The sequence below is a fragment of the Phaethon aethereus genome (genome assembly GCF_964289735.1).
Source record: "Phaethon aethereus genome assembly, chromosome: 10".
NCBI lineage: Eukaryota > Metazoa > Chordata > Aves > Phaethontiformes > Phaethontidae > Phaethon > Phaethon aethereus.
This window is the reverse complement of record NC_138586.1, coordinates 2,085,772-2,106,056: the sequence shown is the minus strand read 5'-3', so window position 1 is coordinate 2,106,056 and position 20,285 is coordinate 2,085,772. Positions and strand designations below refer to the sequence as shown.

General features: G+C 47.2%; 1 protein-coding gene across 1 annotated transcript in view; it reads right to left on the bottom strand.

Moving 5' to 3' along the window:
* The window catches only part of LOC309408425 (vascular endothelial growth factor receptor kdr-like), a gene marked incomplete at its 3' end in the record, with an annotated part of 133,623 nt that extends 118,405 nt beyond the window's left edge, over window positions 1–15,218 (bottom strand). The window contains exon 1 of the mRNA XM_082004241.1: window positions 15,078–15,218. Within this exon, the coding sequence (XP_081860367.1) occupies window positions 15,078–15,141 (64 nt within the window). The 5' untranslated portion in view covers window positions 15,142–15,218. The remainder of the gene's footprint in view (window positions 1–15,077) is intronic.
* Window positions 15,219–20,285: the final 5,067 nt, after the last annotated feature.

The following is a 20,285-nucleotide window of genomic DNA, read 5'->3' as shown; positions in this document are numbered from 1 at the left end:
TCATTAACGTTGGCTCTGGCAGATAAAATATTGGCCATGCCAAAGACAACATGCTTGGGAATATGTTGCTCTTGAGCACAAAGATACCGTGCCCTTAGCACTGCAGTTCACACAGCAAATGGATTGCCCCAGCTGACAGAATAATAGCTATGAAAATTGATAATGCCCAGGTATTTTGTTTTACCTGTATATTTTTGTCTTAATTAAAATGCCAGGATAGCGTATTCCAGTGAAAACTCATTTATGCTGTTCCCTTTTGAGTGAGAGAAACTGCCTGGTAAGAAACTCAGCAATTGTAATTCTAGCTTAGCCTGGAGGCAAAGATCCAACTTTCTACCTCTTCAATAATTTGATCTTTTTTAGATGGCTTTAAAGACACGTAAAAAGAGCCAGGTTATTGGTCACATATATCCAAAGCAGTGGCTGAATGAGTGCCAGGTGTTCAGTAGCCTTTCTGGGCTGGCTTCACAAACATACTTTGTTCCAGGGTGAGTGAGGGATTCATGACAACCATCATCCACAAACCCATCTGGTCCCTGGTCTTTCGGCACTGAGAGGTGTCTGTGACAGTCATACTGTGAAGCAGACTCCTCCCTCACCAGCTAGGCAGGGCCGGCACACCTAGATACCTCCCTCACCCTCCAGAAACCACCACACAGAACTTCAGTAAGACATTTTGGTTCCTGGGGCACCTTTCTGCTCTATAGGCTTCTGTCTCCGCTGCCTCCTTCTCACTTCATTCGCAGAGACGTGCAGCCCCCTTCTTCCTTCTGCAGCCCCTTCACAGCCCCACTCACACTCAGGCTGTGTGCTTCTCTGTCCTAATCCTAATCCTAACTCCAGCCCTGACCCTAGCCCTAACCCTACACAGTGCCCAGGTCCAACACGGACTCCACCTGGGCTCCTTATGTCCTGTTGGCTTCTCTCGTACCAAGATGCCCCAGCAGGAGATGTCTTTGTACCTGCTGGAGACAGAAATGTGTACTTGAAGTAAATAATACTTAAAGATCTGCCTGGTCAGGTGCTTGGGAAAAACAAAAAGCTTTCCAAAGAGGAACAATGTCTCTTTTTGTCCTTCTTCCTACCCTTCCTCAAGACAAAATCTTAACAAATACTAAAATAAGCATTAGAGGTTTGGTATCCAGGCATGAGAAGAGAAAATGCATGAGATGGGTTGTCTTGTTTGTATGTGTGTGTCCCATTGATCTTTTGTTTTCTGCATGGCTATGCCCACCCTCTAAGGGCCTTTGGGGCTGAAGATCCAATATACTGTGCCCAAAAATGAGAAAATCTTTTGTGGAAACGGATACTTAAACCCTAGCTGTAGGTTTGGGTAGGTGCAGATGTCATAGTATACCATCCATGGCTGAGAAAGGACAGTGCCAAAATGGTAATAATAATAATAACAACAACAACAACAACAGTCTGCATTTCTAAGATTAGCTGCGAGATGGCTTACAAAGGGATTTAACCTTGCAACGTGTTTGTGAGGTTGATAAGTAATTGCTATTATATACTGCTGGAACTGAAGACAGATAACTATCTTACTTAGAGGTCATAGAGGAAGCCTGCAGCACGGCAGGAATTAGAGCTTAAGGAAATTGGCTCCAAGTTCTGTGCTGAGCTGCAGGATCATGCAGGGAAAGGCTCTCTTGGGTTTCTACAGGAGCTGGAGGGAGCTGGCACTAGTGAGTATCTGGTGTGGCAGTGCCCTCGCCTCTGAGGGTGGTCAGTGGGGCAAGCACACGGGGCAAGGAGGAAATAATAGAGAGCAACAGTGTATTTTGAACCCTTGCTCCACGCCGCTCAACTGCAGCTCTTCCCTCGTCCCCAAAAGCATGCAAGTTCCAGAACGAGCATGCAAGTTCCAGAACGAGTGAGCTCCTCGTGGGGCGATTTCTCCTTTTGCTTCTCAACTTTGGTAAATCCAATATTCCCTTGTGCAGATACCTATAATCACCTTATTTCTACTGGGTTGAAAGCAGTAAGGAAACAAGTGGGCTCTAAGGGTGTGAGGGCTACCCTCCTCGGGAAACTCCTCCTGAACATCGGCACAAACACTCAGTTGCACTCCACGCTCATTAACCAGCTCTCCAAGAAGTACCTCCAACATAGATGTGCGCAGGGGAGAGGAGAACAAACGCTCAGTTTGGAATCCTCTAGCTGTAACAGGCTCTCAGCAGGGGAATCCATTAGACGGTAGCTGAAAATCAGCTTTGCAAATTTCTCTGTGCCAGAAGACGCAGTCAGAATGAAAACCAAGTGGCTTTTTGGAATGTAGTTGCACTCGGAGTGACGCTGCATCCATTTGCACCTACGCACGTGCGCGTCTGTGCGTGCAGGCACGCGCGCGCTTCATCGTGCCTCCGAGGAAACTACAACCTGCTGCATACGTGTGGGCCAAGAGGCTGAGGGAGGTACCACGCTAAAAGAAATTCAGGAAAAACTGTAGCCTTGCAAGCCCAGTGCATCACTGCCATGCACCTGGCGGTACCCATGCCGTGTACGCAGGCTCTGCAAGCCGGCACTAGCAGGGAGTGCGGTGTTAGACACATCTTTTGGATGGGACAGGCAGCATTTCAGAAGCAGGCGTCACACTCTTCAGACTGTCCAAAGCTGTTTACAGAAGGCAGGGTAACAATGACTCCTAATCTTTTTCATCTGCTTGGCTCTGTTCCCATGCAAAGTAAGTGAGAGCGTGACATGTCAGTGCAAAAGAGCAACAGCCAAACCCAAGTTCTATAGGAGTCTGTCTGCAGGACAGGAGAGAGATTCATTTCTGACAGCTCGGGCCAAGCTTATCACAGTATCCCAGTCCTAATCCTTACACCCTTAAATGCCTCAATATCTTTGTAGTTTCAAATGGCTTTTTTTCTGATGATGGAAGTGAAGATGAAGTAAATCTACTGCAGTTCCTGAGCTGCTTTTTCTCTTCAAAACATTTATTGCCCCATCCCTCCAGGGAGAAAGGGAAGTCCTAATCTTCCTCATTTGCAGAAGAGCAGAGGCACAAAAGCAGAAAACATACCTGTGCTGCAGAGGGGAATGCAATGCCCCAGAGCCCGAAGCGCTATGGTCCGAGGGGGTACCTACAACCTGGAGAGTGCAGCTCGTGGAGCAACTGAGCAGTGGTCCTGAGCAAAGCGTCCATGCTAATTAGTGCAGGGAACACATCTGTAATTGCATCAGCCACTTCCCATCCAGAGATTCTGGGTGTTCCTGTATCACGCCCTGCTGCCACCCCTGTTCTGGAGTTAGTGCTGGCAAAGCCGCTGGAGATGTGCCCCAAGTGAGTTCCCCTAAGGTGACTGTCAAAGGACAGGGGACCAAAGTTGAGTTACTTAAACATCATGGCTTATGTCCAACCCACCTGACCTCCTTGCTGCTTTGCATCATGGCGTGTGGCCAGCCGCCGCCCCAGCATCCCCCCCGTTGAGCCGAAACCCCGCAGACCTGGCCTGGTCTCCTCTGCTCCTGGCCCTCCCACTGACTCCAAAAGTGTCCCTCTGCACCACCTCGTCTGCCTGAAGCGCTTCCGCTTCAGGCCGCTGCTGCGGAGCGGCTGCTTGACGTGCAGTATGTCTAAGAGGACGGCAGTTCAGAGGAAGACATCAAACCAAATTATGCCTGGATTCATGTTCCTAAGAATGTAAAGGAAATGCAGCCAAAATGCACTATACGACCACAGAAAGTTAATGTATGCTCGTTTGTGTATCAGACCATTGTCCGGGGGAGCTCTCAGTTTCCTCTCGGGATCTATAATGAATAGACCTATAAGAGAATGTTATGGTGGCAGAGATTTCTCTTTTCCTACTATTTAACTTAGAACAATATAGAATCAAAACAAAGAGGCAGCCTTTCAAAGGCTGGCAATACAATACACGCTAAAGGACATCACTTCGACCATTAAATGAAAGAGCACGAGAGAGAGACCTTTGCCCTACGTATGCTGAGAATTCCTCTCGATTCCTTTATCGTATACACTGCAAGAAGATCGGCGTATGAGATACCCTCCTTTTACATCCCACCACGCCCAAGTGTCGCTACTTTGCTTTCACTACTAGCAGATGTCAAGACCAGAATCGAGATAAGCAGAAAGATTTTAAAACAGGAAAGACAACTAAAGGAATTAGGCTGTTCTGGGTTCTCCTAATGATGCTCTTTAACCCCTCTTGCAGTCTCTTTTCAAGCCCGGTTAGCCTAGCTCTGAATTTAAGGAGACTCTGTGTGATGACACCAGACAAGACCAGATATATTGGTCAGTCTGGGAATTAAAAAATCAGCAGCCCAAAACAATGGGTCTGCAAAGCATTAGCTACCTGATTCATCAAGCTGAAGTGTTTATCCTCAGCCATAATGGTGATGGCTTTAATGATGTCAATATTAACTATCACTGCTGGCCCAAGGATGCAAAAGAAATGCATCGAAAGAGTTTAACCGCTGTATCAGCAATGTCCGAAACCTGTAATAGCAACCCCAGAGTCACAGAATAAAACCTTCAGTATTTCCCTCATACAAGTTGTCAGGCACTGGACTCTGGATTAAAGATTACACTTGGCCTTTTGTTCTGGAAAAGGGCTAGTTCATCGATGAGGTGAATTCCACCTTATCAATTACAAAGCGTGGTCGCACGAGGTGTGACCCAGGAAAGAAGAAGAAGCCACCTGAGGAGAAGGGGTAGTGACAGCACCGTTGCTATTTGAATGCACATCCCTCTATCCCCTCTCTGCACAAGGAGAAAATCTTTAGTGGCTTTTTTTATGCGGCAAACCAGCCCCTAAAGGACATTCTGCAGTACTGCACAGGCAACACGAGCTACCCAGGGCACTTGCAGACCCTGGACCAACTATTTGTGTCTACAAATGGATCTGGTTATGCTGGTAAGAGATCCATGCTGTCAGCTTTGGGCAGTATTTCTGCCCAAACTGATTCTACCCAGTCATTGATCTTACAATGAGTATTCCTGTTTTCCCAAGTCGCTGCCTGTTTCTGAAAGACACCTTTATCTTTTTAATGGAAGCTATCTTGAAGACAAGATTTTAGATAAAAATTTCAGTTAAATCAGGAAGATGTTGAGACTGAAATGTTTAGGTCAAGTAGTCAGAATGAGGGACATCCCAGGCATAGGTAGACAGAAAGGCAGAATGTCAAAGTTGTATTGCTCAATGCCAGACCACAAATCCATGTAGTATTTAAAAGTCTACATTAACGTTATAAAGTACAGTGATACTGTGATATTGTACAGTGGAAGAGCAAATGGCCTCAAACAGCAGCTATGCAAGCTCCACTCTACGGAAATCAAAACTATCTTAGTTTTAGCTTTTCCACTAATCCCACTTTGAGCACAGAATTTTCAGCTTTACTGCCCTGATTTTCTCAAAAGTGCAGAACAGGTTTGGCAAATGAAAACTGAGATTTATACCCAGACAAAACTGTCTCCTTTCCTCTTTTTTTGTCCTTCTGCCAGAAACTCTCCAGAAAGCTGAAGATACTGTCATGAAGAATGTTAAAACAAATTGTGCATATATTCTTGGGAAGGGAAGAGGAGGGCCTTTCTCTTGGGAGCATTAGTCTGCGCTTGTAGACTTGTGGGATGTTGTAGTGCCCGCTTGTGGATGCCTGCCCTAGATGATATTGTATACCAGCTCTGACATGCTGGATAGCACATTAGGAAAAGAAGGTTAGTAATTTATTTTTAATAACAATATAACAACCATAGTTACGCACAAAATTCAATAGAGATCAACTTCAGTAACCAGAAGGCAGCACACTACTTCATGATTTATTAAATTAAATTAATAATGGCATTTCACCATGTAGGTTTGAACATTGTATTTCAAATGCGAAGCAGGCGACAATAAAAAAGGCTAAGTACATGGCTAATTTATACCAAATATTTTTATCCTTGATGTAAAGATCACAGTCCAATTAATATATTGTGAAACTCCCAAAATTTCTTTTAGGAGTCTTTCTAGCTCCTCCTTCTAGTCTAACAATGCTCTTCTGATAGAAGCCATAGCATAGAAACAACCAACGCTACCCGTCTTTCTGTTTGAAAAGTCTATAGATCAGAATAATCCCATGTCTCCAGAATACTAAGAAGAAGAAATCAGCCCTGTATACACCTTCCTTCAAATGTAATGACAAAATTTCCTGATGGGGATTGCAGTGTACAACACTGTCTGGAGCCAGAAGGGGGGAACCTTTGACATACCTTGCTCAGCAGCCTGCTGTCTTCCTGAGTTCACCTTGCTCAGGCAGTTCCTTCGTCCCAGGAGTTGTGCCATACTGGGCCTCTGGTTTTGACCTGCACTTCTCTTTCCTTAGGGCAAGGTGATATTGCCCAAATTGACCCAGGGAATGAAGCTACCCATGTTTATTTGACTTGGTGAGAAAGCCATGAGAAAACAGTCCAAACGCGAGCGCAGCCTAGAAACCCTGGAGCGATTCCAAACCTATAAATACATCACACTGAAGACTTGGTTTATCTCCTTTCTGGATGAAGTCAGAACCTGATGTATCAGTGGGTTAAGTAATAAAACTGTTAACGGGATCATTAGCGGCTTCATGGTAACAACTGGGCCTTACTTTCCCAGAGACCCACAGAATCAGTGTATTTGGAAGAGTCATCACCGAGTGGGATGATGAGCTGTGAGAAACACACAAAGTGAGATGGGCCAACTGCATTGAGATCACAGCCAGAGGAGGCTCTGCCCCAGGGAATCCCTCCCCATTGCATGCTCCGCTCCGTTCATGCTGACATAGGATTCTGGGGATTAATTACTCTCTCCGGTAACTCCTATTGGGCCAAACCCTGTTCTCTTGCCTTAGCTGTTGCTCTGTCCTTACACAATAGAAAATTTGCCAAGACTGAAGGAAAGTGGTTTGAAGCATGAGAGCCTCCAGGAGGCTTAGCAGAATGGGATCTTTAAAGCCAAAATAAACGTGAAGTCGAAGCGTATGCTGGAGCATTCAGGAATAGCAGTAGGGGTTGTTGTGCTGCCTCACACAACTGGCTGTTGCGGCAGTCTCGGTGCAGGGGCCACGCACTGGCTTTCCTTCATCACAGGGAAGTAAGCGAGTTACTTAGCTTTCTCACAGTGGATTTTCACTTCACAACAAATCAGGATTTTCCAGCAAGATCAGTAAAATCTCTACCTTTATAAAGCATGCAGTGAGAGAGCAGCTTTCAGTCAGTTCTTTTCTCACTCAGATTCTACCGCAAAATGTATAAACGACCATAATAAATAAATGTTCTCAGCCACACAAAGGCAAATTCAAAGACAGGCTGTTGTCTTCAGCCAAGCTACAGCTTTAAACCTGTGTAACTGAGAGCAAAGCTGGTCCCAAGTGCGTGAACATGCAAGGAAAATAATCCAGACATCATCCATTTGTAAAGAAAAAAATGTGGCAGGCCAAAAGGTTAGCCGATCCTCTGTGCTTCACACCATGTAATAGCTTAAATTGTGTTTAAAAGGTTCTCAGGGTGACGTCATTGTTTAGATTCACTTGAATCATCCTTTAATTATGACAGTACAAAACCCTTTTAACTAGCCAAATTTGCTGTTTAGCTCCATCCTGCTGTGTCATGCAGCAAGAGCTGATATAACTTCCTTGCCTCATATACATCCAGAAAGAGACCTGGGAAAAGCATTTCTCCCCGCACTTGGGCGCTGGGTTATTATTTCTTCTGATAGTCCTCATGGGTTAAGGAACAAAGTAATACCTGTGCTTTTAAGTAGTGGATGCTCATGAAGTCCTTTCCCTTATCTTTGCGAATTAGCAATGACAGTATTAATTCAGGAGTGAAGCGGCAGTGCATGGGGTGGGTACCCTTCCCTCATTAGAAGTGGGGGATGTACCCAGTGACCCGGTGCTGGACAACAGGGCACCCATGGGATTTATTTTTCTGCAAGGAAAGACAGAGACCTTGAGGTTTGGATCTGATAATCCACAGTGCTTTACTTCCCTCCTTTCAAACACAGTCGCACGCGTCTTCCTGTTAAGGGTTCTGGGCAATCTCTTCCAACAGCCATTTCCTGTATGAAGGCGTATTGTAATTAGGATTGCCCACCAGAAGGGTTTCCGAATGCTACTGTGTGGGCATGTGTTACAGCCCCTCCGGGAGGTGGCTTCAGGCAGCTGGAAGAACAAGTGAAGAAGCAGGGGGGAAAAACACGTTTTGTAACTCCTGGAAGACACTGTAGTTGGAAGATGCTGTAGTTGGCATCTCTACCTTAAAGGTCTGAAACACCGACCCTTGCGCAGCCCAACCCAAAAGGTAGTCCAGGCTCGCTGTCGGCTTTCAGGGGTGATGCCTGTGGCTACAAGGGGCCAAAGCGAGCCCTTCTCGGTAGCTGTGAGGGAATCAAGGATGAGAACTGGGAATCTGGGAGGCCCCGCGTCACCTGCTGCAGGCTTCTGGGGACAGGGAGGAAATCGCTTTAACTCCTCAATTATTGTGTTCAGCACTGATTTCAGTTAATGAGATATGAGTTAACGACAAACAGGATGAACGCCTTACAGAACAGCTGCTTCTGTGTATTTGTGTGGAGTATCCCTATGAGCAGTCCCACTTTACTCACAGCTATAGAGGAATAGGCAGAGTAGCCCCATGGTGGTTGGTGCTTTTCCTGCAAACTGACCTTAGCGTATCTGTAAGGAAGAATTTAAGGTGTGCAATTTCTGAGCTGCGGGCTCTAAGGAAGCAAACATTTTGGCTGAGGTGTTTTAGATTCGTGGAGATTTTGTAAAAAATGGAACAGGTAATGACTAGGTCAAGCTTCCTTGACCCTCAAATCAAGAACAATCCCAGCAGGGCTGAAAACTCCCCTCTCTACTTCCTTGGCAATCATGTTCCCACAGTTCAGAGAAACACAGGAAGATCTAAGGAAACCTATGTGGAAATGCAGAAGACAAAGGCAAGTGATCTGAAAATAGAAGGCTGGTCCATATATTTCCTTTACATTCTGGGCCCAAGTTTAGTTTTTGGCTGAATTTTTAAATCTTGGGGGCCATATGCTTTTTCCATTCCCTGCAGGGCACAAAGGAAAACTGGCTTGTTCATCCTTTCATCATGCAAAGGGTTAGACGAGGTTCTTTCCTTCTTGCTCAGTAATGGCAAGGACTCCTCAGTGCTAAAAGCTTTACTCCTTAGAGCCACAACGAAAGCCCCGAACACTGGTTACACACACACTACGCACTAGCCACGACTCCTTCTGCATTTCTAGATACTGTGGGGGGAAGACTTGCAAAAATCGCATCTTGTAAAATTGAGTACAGCAGGAAGACTCGGTGCATCTGCTTGCAGTGAGCAAGAGATTCAGCTGCAGGTCTCAGGCAATCCCACTTTGGCTTGCCAAGATCCCTGCAGCAGGCACAATTTTAAAGGCAAAATTCATTTTGGTACAAGGAAGAGAGACTGTGCAGACCTCTGTTATGGAAAGGCTGAGAAATTCCTCTTGTTTTTTTCTAATGTAAAAATTCAAGGAATCCTGAGCCCTGAGGGGAGTTTAGGAGACATCCAGGAAAAGGGGGGAGAGTAGGAGAGGGATGTAGGATGTAGCGAGGACAAAAAGTATGTGCTGTAAAGACAGACTAATCCAAGGTTTTGGAGATGAGGCTATTGGCTTCATAAAGCAGTCCACGGACTTACTCACTATCCATCCGAGTGCATAGCTGTATTACACTGTTAGTAACAGCCTAACGCAAAAGTTAACAACACTTGCACGGGGCAGTAGCTCAGCTGCCCTTAGTCTGTGAATTCACTGCTTACATTTCCAAAGCCTCTGAAAGCACAGAGCTGGGGCACTCACTCGGGTGTACGCAGCCTACAGCCGGCGACGGCTGCATGTGCTGCAAGCCCCGTCTCAGCCACGGCAAAGAAAAGCACCGTCACACCCGATTCAGTTCCGTGAAGCGGGGACTGGACTTGATCCGAGAGATTCTTTCCTGGTTTGTATTCTAGTTATTGGCAAATGCAGGAGGTACGATCAGCTTGTAAAAGCAGGCACAAGGTTGGCCTAGTTCAGTTCCGAGTTCATGTTAATACCTGGTTTCAGGTGAGCCGGGGTTCTCCACACAGGTGTGTTCAGCACTCGGGCAGTGAGGAATTTGCATATAATGGGCAGCCATCAGTATTGCTCATCACGGCCTGGTGAGAGCAGACTCCCTACCTTCTCTGAACCTTCCTCCTTCCCCACTTGAGGACATGGACAATCTCTCAGGTCACACCTCATACACAAAACCTTGCTTCACACGATTTGTTCTGATTTGCCTTGCTTCTGATGATTGCAAGCTCTCTGCTGCTAAAGTTCTGCTCCCTGGGGCAAGCTTCAAGCCTGCGCCTATATTAAATGCCATTTCCAGATAACAGCCTTGGCTGGCTGATTTGGCAGCCTCTACTATTTTCTCTGTGGCCTTAAAAAGAAAAATTAAAGAAGTGCCTAACTTGGTGAGGAGATCCATTCTCTGTTACACGCATTTGATGCCAGCTGATTTAGGTAGCCAATTTTTTTTGCTTGTTGTGACTGAGTATAGATGCTTTGCCCGAAGGTGACGACTGGAGGAACAGGAATGTCTGCCAGTCATCTGAGCTGGTTTCTGAAGGAAAACACTAGGGACAGATCTGTTTTGTTCCTAGCTGGTGTTTAGATATTCCAAACATCTTTTAATGACTTCCACTCGTAATTCGCATTCCAGTGACATCAGGCCGGTTTAGAGAAAAAGGGAAAGGTGCAGCAGATCCGAGGTTCTGAGGAGATATCACACTAAGCACGCGAAGTTCAGTAGGGCTAAGCTTCAGTGTCCTTCTCACACTCCCTTTCAAAGTCACACGCTGCCTCCTGGAAATTTCCTGCATAGTTTTAAAAAATGCACGTTGCTGTTGCTGCCCCAAAAACTGCTTTGCAATGTAAACTGAAAGCGGCTCCTTTTTTCATCCTCTCCTTTGCTGCTGATGAAGTGACCCTTGCTGCATATACTTTGCAAATGGCTTTGGAAGCAAAAGATGTGTTTCACCTCTGAATGTACACAGCACAGGGCAGATTTTCACCCTCCTTCGAACTGGGCTGGCAATTTGGAAGACAAACTTAGGAAAACCACAGATCGCCTACCACTGACTGTACCTAAGAAATCTCCTGTTGTGGTTGGAAACCTTTAGCCCTTGTGCATAAACCTACTAGCAACATAAATATCTAGCCCAACTTGATATATTACTTCAGACTGAAGTAGACTGAGCTATTGCTCTGTACAAATACCTCATCATAAAATGAACAATTCAGAGAACGTGCGAAAGGAGAGACAGAACTCGAATGCACCTCGTTGCTCTTATTTAGATTGATACGTATTAGGAGACCAACGGGGAAATGTGCAGATAAATATTTTTTACAATTTTTAAAGAAAATACTGTAAGTTCTTATAACAGAAACCTTCAACAAATAATCCGGTCTGTATCCTCAGTATTCTTTTGGGTACGATGCTGTTTTTTAGAAGTTTAGGGAGTATTCAGAAATACTTTACATTTTTTTCCCTGCCTTAAATGGATGAATTAGTGTAAAGAGATTTCCAGTTGGTTTTGAATGTGGCAGCTTCAGGCAGGAGACTCATATATCACAATCCTAAAAAAAAAGGTCTTCTCTGCTTTTTATAACATTTTCCCACAGTAAAGCAAATGTTTAGGAATAACACCAATTAAGAGACACATTTTTGGTTTGCTAGAACCGATCAACAGCCCATATTGTCAGCTATCCAATCCTCAACTTTCCAGCGCTGACTGCCTCAGAGAAAGGCAAAAGCATACCCCTTCTGCCTCTGATTTTCTAACAGCGGCGCCGCTGAGCCCGCAGCCTTCCCGGCTGCGCGCACCGAGCATCCTCGTCGGCAAACCAGGAGGAGGCTGAGCTCCTGAAGCTTTTGACTTAGCTACTGATAGGTGGTGGAACTGAAAGGTATATGTTAGCAAGCTAAATTGCCCATCCCAGTATATTCTATTTGTAGAAGAGGTTGCAAAATGAAACAAAAAAAAAATTTCAATGTGAAACTTGCTTGAATTTCAAAGGGATTAGGCTGAACCTAGTTTTTATTCTTGAATCTTTTTAGTTTTCCAGTATTAAATCACTGAGTTACTGAGTTTATTCCAATACCTAAGAAGTTATTTGGATTGCTCATATATTAAAAACTTTTTGATGATGTCAGGGGGTAAAAGATACTAAATTTTCCATGCAAGATATAAAGTGTTGCTAGGGTAAAAAATTCTTTAGAGATTGTTTTTTAAAGGGCTGTGTTTTAATCAACCCACTCCATACCTAAAACACGTGCCAGCTGTTGGCATCTGCACAATAATTACTACATCAAAAGTTTTGAGCCGCAAGACCCTAACTACTACTCTAAGGAGCTGAATATAAGCTGTGTAATAAGCAAAAAGAAAGTGGAAATTTCATGATACTTGTGGAGCTGTCTTATGAAATTTAAAGACGCATAAAATATTTCGAAGCTGTGTTTTATAATAAGGCAGGAAATTGTTGGAATGATGTTTGCATGGTCTCTTCCCCGGGCTAAGCACCCACACGGACTGAAAGCGCCACATAAGTTAGGGGTTCTCTGAAGGAGACCATCCTTTGATCTGGATGAATTTAATGGCTATGGTTAACTTCTGTCCTCTGGCACCCATGGACACCTGGGCAGCCTTGGCAAGCTGCTGAGCAGCACGCAGAAGATAATAACAGAGTGGTTGCAATTAGCTACTAGTTCAGGAGGAGAGGGCACTCCGACTTCTTTGCTAAGGTTTGGTATGAGCTGAGAGAGCTTCCTTGTACCGGGCACCCGGGAAGTCCTGACCTCACTCGGCACCTCAGGTACCGAATGTCTTTCACAGCTGTACAACCTTCTATCTGCATTGCAGATGAAATTGTTTGGATTCGAATCAGAGTCAGCCTCTTCAGCGCAACTCTGCCTAATTTTGACCACAAAGATCCCCAAGAAGGTTTAACCTACAGCCTGCAGAATAGATCTGTGCCTCTTGTGCCTTGGGAGGTCAAAGAAAGTTCCACTGAATTCACTGCTGGAGATGAACTTTGAGGGAAAGGTGACTGAGGAGACAATACCTCCGTAACATCAGTGCTATCCAGAATCCTCCGACCTCCTGGCCCTGTTTCAATTTGGCTTCCAGCCTAATTAGGGCACACAGAGACTATCCTAACATATTATCTTTTCCTAATGATGGACAAAGGTCTGACAGCCATAATGCTGCTTCCAAATCCATCATCGGCCTTTGCCTACAGGAACAGTCAGCCATGTGCCTGCCATCCTTTCTTTGCCGCAGGATGTGGACATTGCCTCCTCTCTGCCTTCTCTGTGCCTGACACTGATGGGAAAGTCAATCTGGACCAAATTCCAAAGTTATTAGGACTAAAATTAGTAGGAAAGTAACCTGGTAAGGACACAAGAAAGCCCTGACGTGGGGGTAGCATCCCTTGCTAGGCTTTTCACCCACCTCAGTAACAATTGTGCTGTGCTCCACTTCACCCTGGAGCCTCAGGAACACTTGTGGCAAGACAGACTTTCTCCCTTCTGCCAAATACTTGTTATTATCTCTCTCTGATCCATGAAAGGCTATGGTGATTTATGCCTTTGTGAAAATCACACTGGATTTCTGGTAATATGCCTTCTACGGGCAACTTTTCCAGACTATTCAGACGTTAAAACTAACGCAGCACGCAGCTGGCTGCTGGCGCACGTGTCAGCCAGATGCAGCACATTACGGGAATTCTCCGAGGGCCGCGCGAGCGTCCGACGCCGCGCCAGGTGCAACTCAAGGTGCGGGTACTGGTGTCCGGCGTGGTGCGGGACTGCCTTCTCTGGGGTCACCTTGGGCGCCGCTGCCACGGGTCGCGAGGGTGTCTGTGGTGGGGGAGCTGCTTTTTGCCTGGAAGGTTTGCTGCTTTAGGTTTTTTCGGGGAAAAGCTGGACAAGCCCTTTGGGGCACAGTGTCAGGTTTGGCTATTTATTCTGTAGGTAGCCGTGGGGAAGGTGCTGTAGGGGATATGTAAAATTCACTGGGGTTAGTGCTTGCCAATCAATTCCTATATTAAACCCCTGAATGAATCCAAGAAAATCAAGGACAGTGATGCTTCACAGTGTTTATAGAAGCTATCCTCTTGATATTAAACTATAGAAACATTACAATATGCTAAAGAAGCAACTGTCTTGTGCTGTGAAATACATTCACCATCCCCCTCAAAAAAAATATCATCACGACTGTCAGAAGGAATTCCCTGGTAAATAACAGACCCTTACACAATTTGCAGCATCATGAAAGAATAGCATAGTAATCCAGCGAAATCCTTACGCTTAATGAGATAATGAAAAGTCATACGGCAGATTGAAAAGCTCTTCTAAATCTCATTAACCTGCCTCTTGGCTTTTCTGATACTGGCAAAAATTGGGAGTAACTCCCGGGGGGTGAGCGCATTTGCAGCAGGGTAAAATGAGCGCCGGGGAACGGGGAACCTGACCTAGCGTCGGCGCCGGGAAGGGGAACGCAGTGGAGAAACGCCACATGAGTAAGACTTGAAATATCAAAGAGACGGTGGGCGTTTGCCTGCGATGTCTGTACCCGCACAGCTCCGGCATGAGCCCCCATCCCTGCCGGAGAAAGCGAGATGGCCCGTAAAAATAATGTCCTTTAAGTGCAACACACTTCAAGGAGGTATTTTTCCCTCCCCCTGCCCGGCCGATACGGCTTCTTTTATTTCCAAATCTCTTTTAATGAAGTCTTGACCCCCTTTGAGGTGTAAACCCTGAGCTAGCCCCACCTTCCGTGGGTTTGGGCCGGCGGGGGGGGGGGGGGGTGCGCGGACCCCCCCCCGCGGACCCCCCCGCCCCCGAGCGGCCCCGCAGCACCGTGGGTGGGTTGCTCCACGCGTGGGGGCGCTCCCCGCGCGTCCTCGCGGGGCGGCGGCACCCCCCCTCCCACGCCCCCCCCCCCGCTCCACACGCACACACACAGCCCGCGGCAGCTACCCACTCTGTAGGCGAGCGGGGGAAGGGTGGGAATCCCACGTGTGAACGTGTCTTACCGTGCATCAGGAGCAGCCCCTGAAGGGCGTAGACGGCCAGGGCCGCGCCGCGCCCGCGGAGCATGGCCGGGGCCGCGGCGGGTGGGCGCTTGTGCCCCGGGCGCGGCGCGGAGCCGAGCTCCGCCGACAGCGACAAGTTCTTCTCTCCAGCAAGGTCCCACTTGTGGATTCCAGTTAGATTGTTCTTCCCATTCACTGCTTCATCCTGGGGCTGCAGATTTTGTTTTCCTTCCTTTCTTCTCGAGGTGCAAGTTTTTTAGTGTTTGTTTGTTTGTTTGTTTGTTTCCCCCCCCCCAATAACTTTATTCCTCGTTTCCCCCTGCTTTTCTAATTCATGGGGTGCAGGAGCGTTCCTCTGCCTGAGAAGAGAAGGCTCCCCAGCCCGCCTGGGTGGTGCGGAGTAACTCAAGGGGTTAAAAAGCAAAGCAAAGCAAAGCACCAGAAAAGTTTGGCAAAAAGTTTCCTCCAGTCAGTGAGTCGCTGCTCCGAGCAGTCCTTTGCCTGGAGTTTGGGGCAAGGTGGCTGAACTGAAAAGCCTCCTCTCAGATGTATTTATCCAGGGAGGTGCAGGTGCCGCAGAGATCAGGAGGAAGAACAAACCTCTCCACTTCAGCGAGTTTTGCAAGACAGGACGAGAGGGAGCTTCCACGTCCCCCAGCCTGGCTACCTGCCGTGGGGCACCCCACAGCACGCGGCGCGGGCAGCCGGCAGGCAGCGGGGCTTGGGCATGGCCAGATCCCTCCTTAGGTGTTTCTCTTTCCCTTTTCCCCCACCCTTCTGGGTTTGGTTTGCTTTCGCTGGGAAGTTTGATGCGAGCCCGAGATTCTTTATAGGGACAGGAAAAAAAAAAAAAAGAAAAAGGAGGAAGGAGAGACGTCACCAGCCGAGGCGAGGGGACTTCACTCTCTCTCTCCCTCCCTGTCATTTCACAGAGCTCCTGGATTTCCTGTTGCTGCTGCTGCTGCCTGAGATGGGGCAAAGAAACGAGCCGAGTCGGCCCCCGCTGCCTCCCAGCATCGCTAGTCCCTGCGAAGCCGGAGCTGCGTGAGCATCAGGTGGCAACATCTCCCCCAGTCCTGCCCCTGCCTCCCCCAGGAAGGTGGCCAGGGTGTCGGCAGCCCACGCCCGGCTCCAGGGCTCTCAGGGCTCTGGGGCACGGGGAAGGGGAGCACGGAGGGACACCACCTGCGAAGCAGGCACCTTGTAGGAGCGCTGTCTTTGCCCCCCGTCCCCCAGTTATTTAGCAATTTGGGGTTCTCTTTAGGCTGCTGAGTGTATCCTGCTGGAATGCCACCTCCGCCCTCCCTGCCCTGCGGCGGCAGCTACTGCTGTGCATCCCTTGCTCCTGGGGCGCAGAGAAAGTTTCTTGTTTGAATAGGATATTTTGGGCAACCCTAATGGTGGTGTTATGCAGCACAGCTGCCTCCCTGATCTCTCATGGGTTTCTCACAGCAGCTGCTTCTCTGTCACCTGAGCATTATCTCCAGGCACTTGGGCGTAGACAGATCCACCCACGCGTCGAGGCTTCCAGCCTGCCCGCGTGCCTTTGCTCTTGCCATGCCAGGCAGGATTTCAGCCGGGGCCAGCACTCCGGCAATGGAGGGGGACAGCGTGGTTTTGGCAAGGGGACACGCAGATGCTTCCCTGCTCGCCTCCGCCCCGGGAGAGCACAGTCTTTTCCTGGTTCGGGGCTGCTCCCTCGGCCACGGGTGCCTCCTGAGCCAGTGCAGCCTCAGCTGCACAGGTCAGAAACCGTGACCAGGCGCCCGGGGACGTGTCCCAGTGCACGGAAGGGACGCTTCTGGAAAGGCAGCCGCACTCAGGTGACGGGAAGGGAGCTATTCTGTGCTGTTGCAATGCACGTGCCAGTTATTTGGCTTTTAATGTACACAAGCCACTACACTGTACTGATGATGAGAGAGTGGTGGAAGCTCTACGGCCGCCCACAGGGATTGTCGTTCCCAATAATGCCACAGATGAGGCACTGGGGTTAAAAGACCTATTACAGCCTTACAGTAAAGCACTTGCCAGGCCCCATGGCTGAATGACGGGGTTGGTTTGCATTTTTTTGTTGCTCTTGCTCAAAAAAGCTAGATCCGATCTTCAAAAGATCAGAAGAAGAAGAGAAAGAGAAATGAAAGGCAGCAGGTGCATTAGACCTTACACTGTATGTATATCAAGGGGTTTAGTGAAACTGAACTGTGATCAGGGAATCATGAAGTTTTTCATGCCTCTTTTTAGTATACTTCTACATTCCCAATGCAGGTGACAAGTACGTATGCTACATGAAAATGCACTAGAGCAAAGGAGACATAGGTACGGTTCTGGGAGTTAGAAATCCATATGTTATCCTGCAAGGAAAATGGGCACTTTGGAAGATCAGTATTGATACTTGGTGTAGAAATCTCCCAAATTCAAACAACAAATTGAATGCAGACTAGCCTCAGATATTTCCAGTGTTATGAACAAGAAGTATCATTTCTCATGCGCAGAGTTAAATCAGGAACGCTTTTTTCAATACCACATGTCATCAGTTATTGCTAGTTTTCATATAAATGCCCAGATCATTCTTAAGATGACAAATGCATTTTCTATGCCTAAAATTAATTTTTAGAACATACAGCTTGCCCCAGATCTGTGTTGCAGTAACGGACTTCTAAATAGTCATCTGTCAGGAAAGACCAACCTTATAGGAAGCTTAACTGAAGAATTAAAACCCTAGCTTAGTTATAGAACTGTAGTTTATTTTTGATTTACAGGGAGGTGTTTAAGAATTCATTGGAGGTTACTGACCGGCTGCTAGCAGATCATGGTGTATTTGTGTAACACCCTAGATAATATTTTATCTTTCGATACATTTAATTGATATTTAATTGAGTATAAACGCTTATAGTGTGTAGTTTCACAAGGAATTTGGTGTGAGAACCTGGCCAAATGGTCCTGGGAACTATTTTTAATTCTTTATTTTCTCCCTCAAAATATATGAAATCAAAGATACAGTTGTAAGAGTGGCACGTTTTGTTCCTGAGCATCTTCATATGCCTGTAGCAACGTGTTAGGGCTTTTCCAAAGCATAGCAGACTTCCCTAACACGACAGCATGTTCTGTTCATACAGATGGGAAAAGCGATTTGCTAACTGGACTAGAACCTCTTTGTAAGAGTACAACTTGTTTTGACTTGACAGTTATTCCTTCTGAAGAACTCAAAGGTCCTTACTAATATTAACAAGTATCTTAGCCTCACAGTACTTGTGGGGATTGAAGTAGGGCTGGAAAAGGTCATTTCACTTCCTAATGAAATGCTTTTAGCTTTGCAGAGGCGCCTGGTGGTTTTATCTGTACAGCCATAACTGAATAAAATAATAATAATAACAAGGAAGTGAAGATTGCTGTGTCTGGTGGAAACACTAGAGAACCAGGATGGAAAGCAATTACCTGTAAGAATTTGCCCAGAATATCAGGGCTGTAGCCACGTGGACCGTGAAGAGCCGGGACGGAGCCGTGCAGGTTTGCAGCACCAGGGCAGTGTAGCCTATGGGACCTGCACTAGCTAGAGACTGAGCACAAAACTTGCCGGGCCGTCCCTTGGAGCATCTTCCATCCTTTATGGCATTGGCCTGACACAGAGGGTTACATGAATTATTCCCTCTTATCAACTTGGCGATGGACCATACCACAGCTGGGAAGTCCTTCGCTTTATCTTGCTCCTCTGTCGGTGCTCGTTGGAAGCGAGCAGGTATCTAGGAAGCACAGTGGAGGGAACGGCTGTTGATAGGAGCAGGGCCTGCAGTCCCACCGTCCACTGCCAGCTGCGTTTAGCCTTAGCCAAAGGCAGGATGTATGCAACCTAGATGTAGCTGTCCTAATGTTGGGTGTCTCATCTGGGCTAGTTATCTAGGCTGCCCCACGTAGTGACCGCAGAGATGGGCTCTTCTGACTCACCCCATCTATGCAAACCTCTGTTTTACAAACCTGCTGTTTGCCTGCTGCCCGTTTGCCTCCCTCAACAGTAGCCGAGGGAAGAGACAAGTGTAGCCTGTAAGCCTAGATTTTAGATGGCTAATTCTGCTCTGTGTCTTCAGGTAGAGGCACTTTGACGCAAAGACAGCCTTTCCTCTCAGCTCGAGGGAGACCGTCCCGACCGGAGGCATGTTCTGCAAAATGGAGGTATTCTCTGAAGCAACTCTTGCCCTTTCAGTGGGAGAAAGCTGATATTCACAGCTGTGTGCTATGCTAGCGAGTGCTGGCTTGGTCTTCCAGAGCGAAGCTTTCCCTGCGGAAAGGGAAGCAGGCAGAACGTGACACTGGATTGACAGACATGTTTCTGTGTTAGTCACCTGTGGTGGGAGAGGAGAAGGGCAGTGACCACCTTTAAGGACAGTGAATTGGCAGGCCCATGGGTTTTCACTTGAAGTGTGCTGTATCAAGGAGTTCGTCATCATTTTCCTGAGAGGACCTAGAGTGCTTTTTGGATGGACAGCTTTCCATGTCCTGCAAATTCAAGCCCCCAGAAGAGGTGGTGGAAACAGGCAGGACATTGAAAATGTGCCTTGCACTTTACTGTGTTGCTCTAGGATAGAACAGTGCATGTCCCATGAATTCAGTTATGATTTATTTGATGTATAGGGCACCTTGGAGGCATATGCTGACCTCCAAGACAGGCAAGGTGCTGGCTAGATATGGGTCCTTAAGCCAGGAAGCAGAGGTAAAGCCATCACTTCCCAAGGTACGCAGTCCATCCCCAGTCCCGCATCCCCTGACACAGACGGTGGCATTGCCAATGGTAGCTGCCTTAACGGTACCTCTCCTCTCCTGAGGAGAGCTGCAAAGCCATCACTGGGTGTGCCTCTCCACAACCTGCTCGGGCTGTCTTTTATGCACACACATCCTGTAGTCCCTTGGGGATCGAAAGACAAGTTAACACTGGCAGTCTGTGGGCAAACAGGGTGGGGGACTTTTTGATAAAAATATTTTTCATTGGAAAATGGCATGTTATCAAAACAGAAACCTGCTGTGGGAAGTCTCAGTTTGGAGTAACTCCTGCTAGGGATGCAGCTTCTGGGGAAAGCAAGCACCACCCCAGCCTTGCCTGCAACTTGGTGATCTCCTGCGTCTGCAAGTTCCGGTTTCAAGATGCTAGCCTGAATTAGGTCAGAAAACTGTAGTCTCATGTCTCGCAGGAGTCCTCTGTTCAGCAAGTCCATTGGC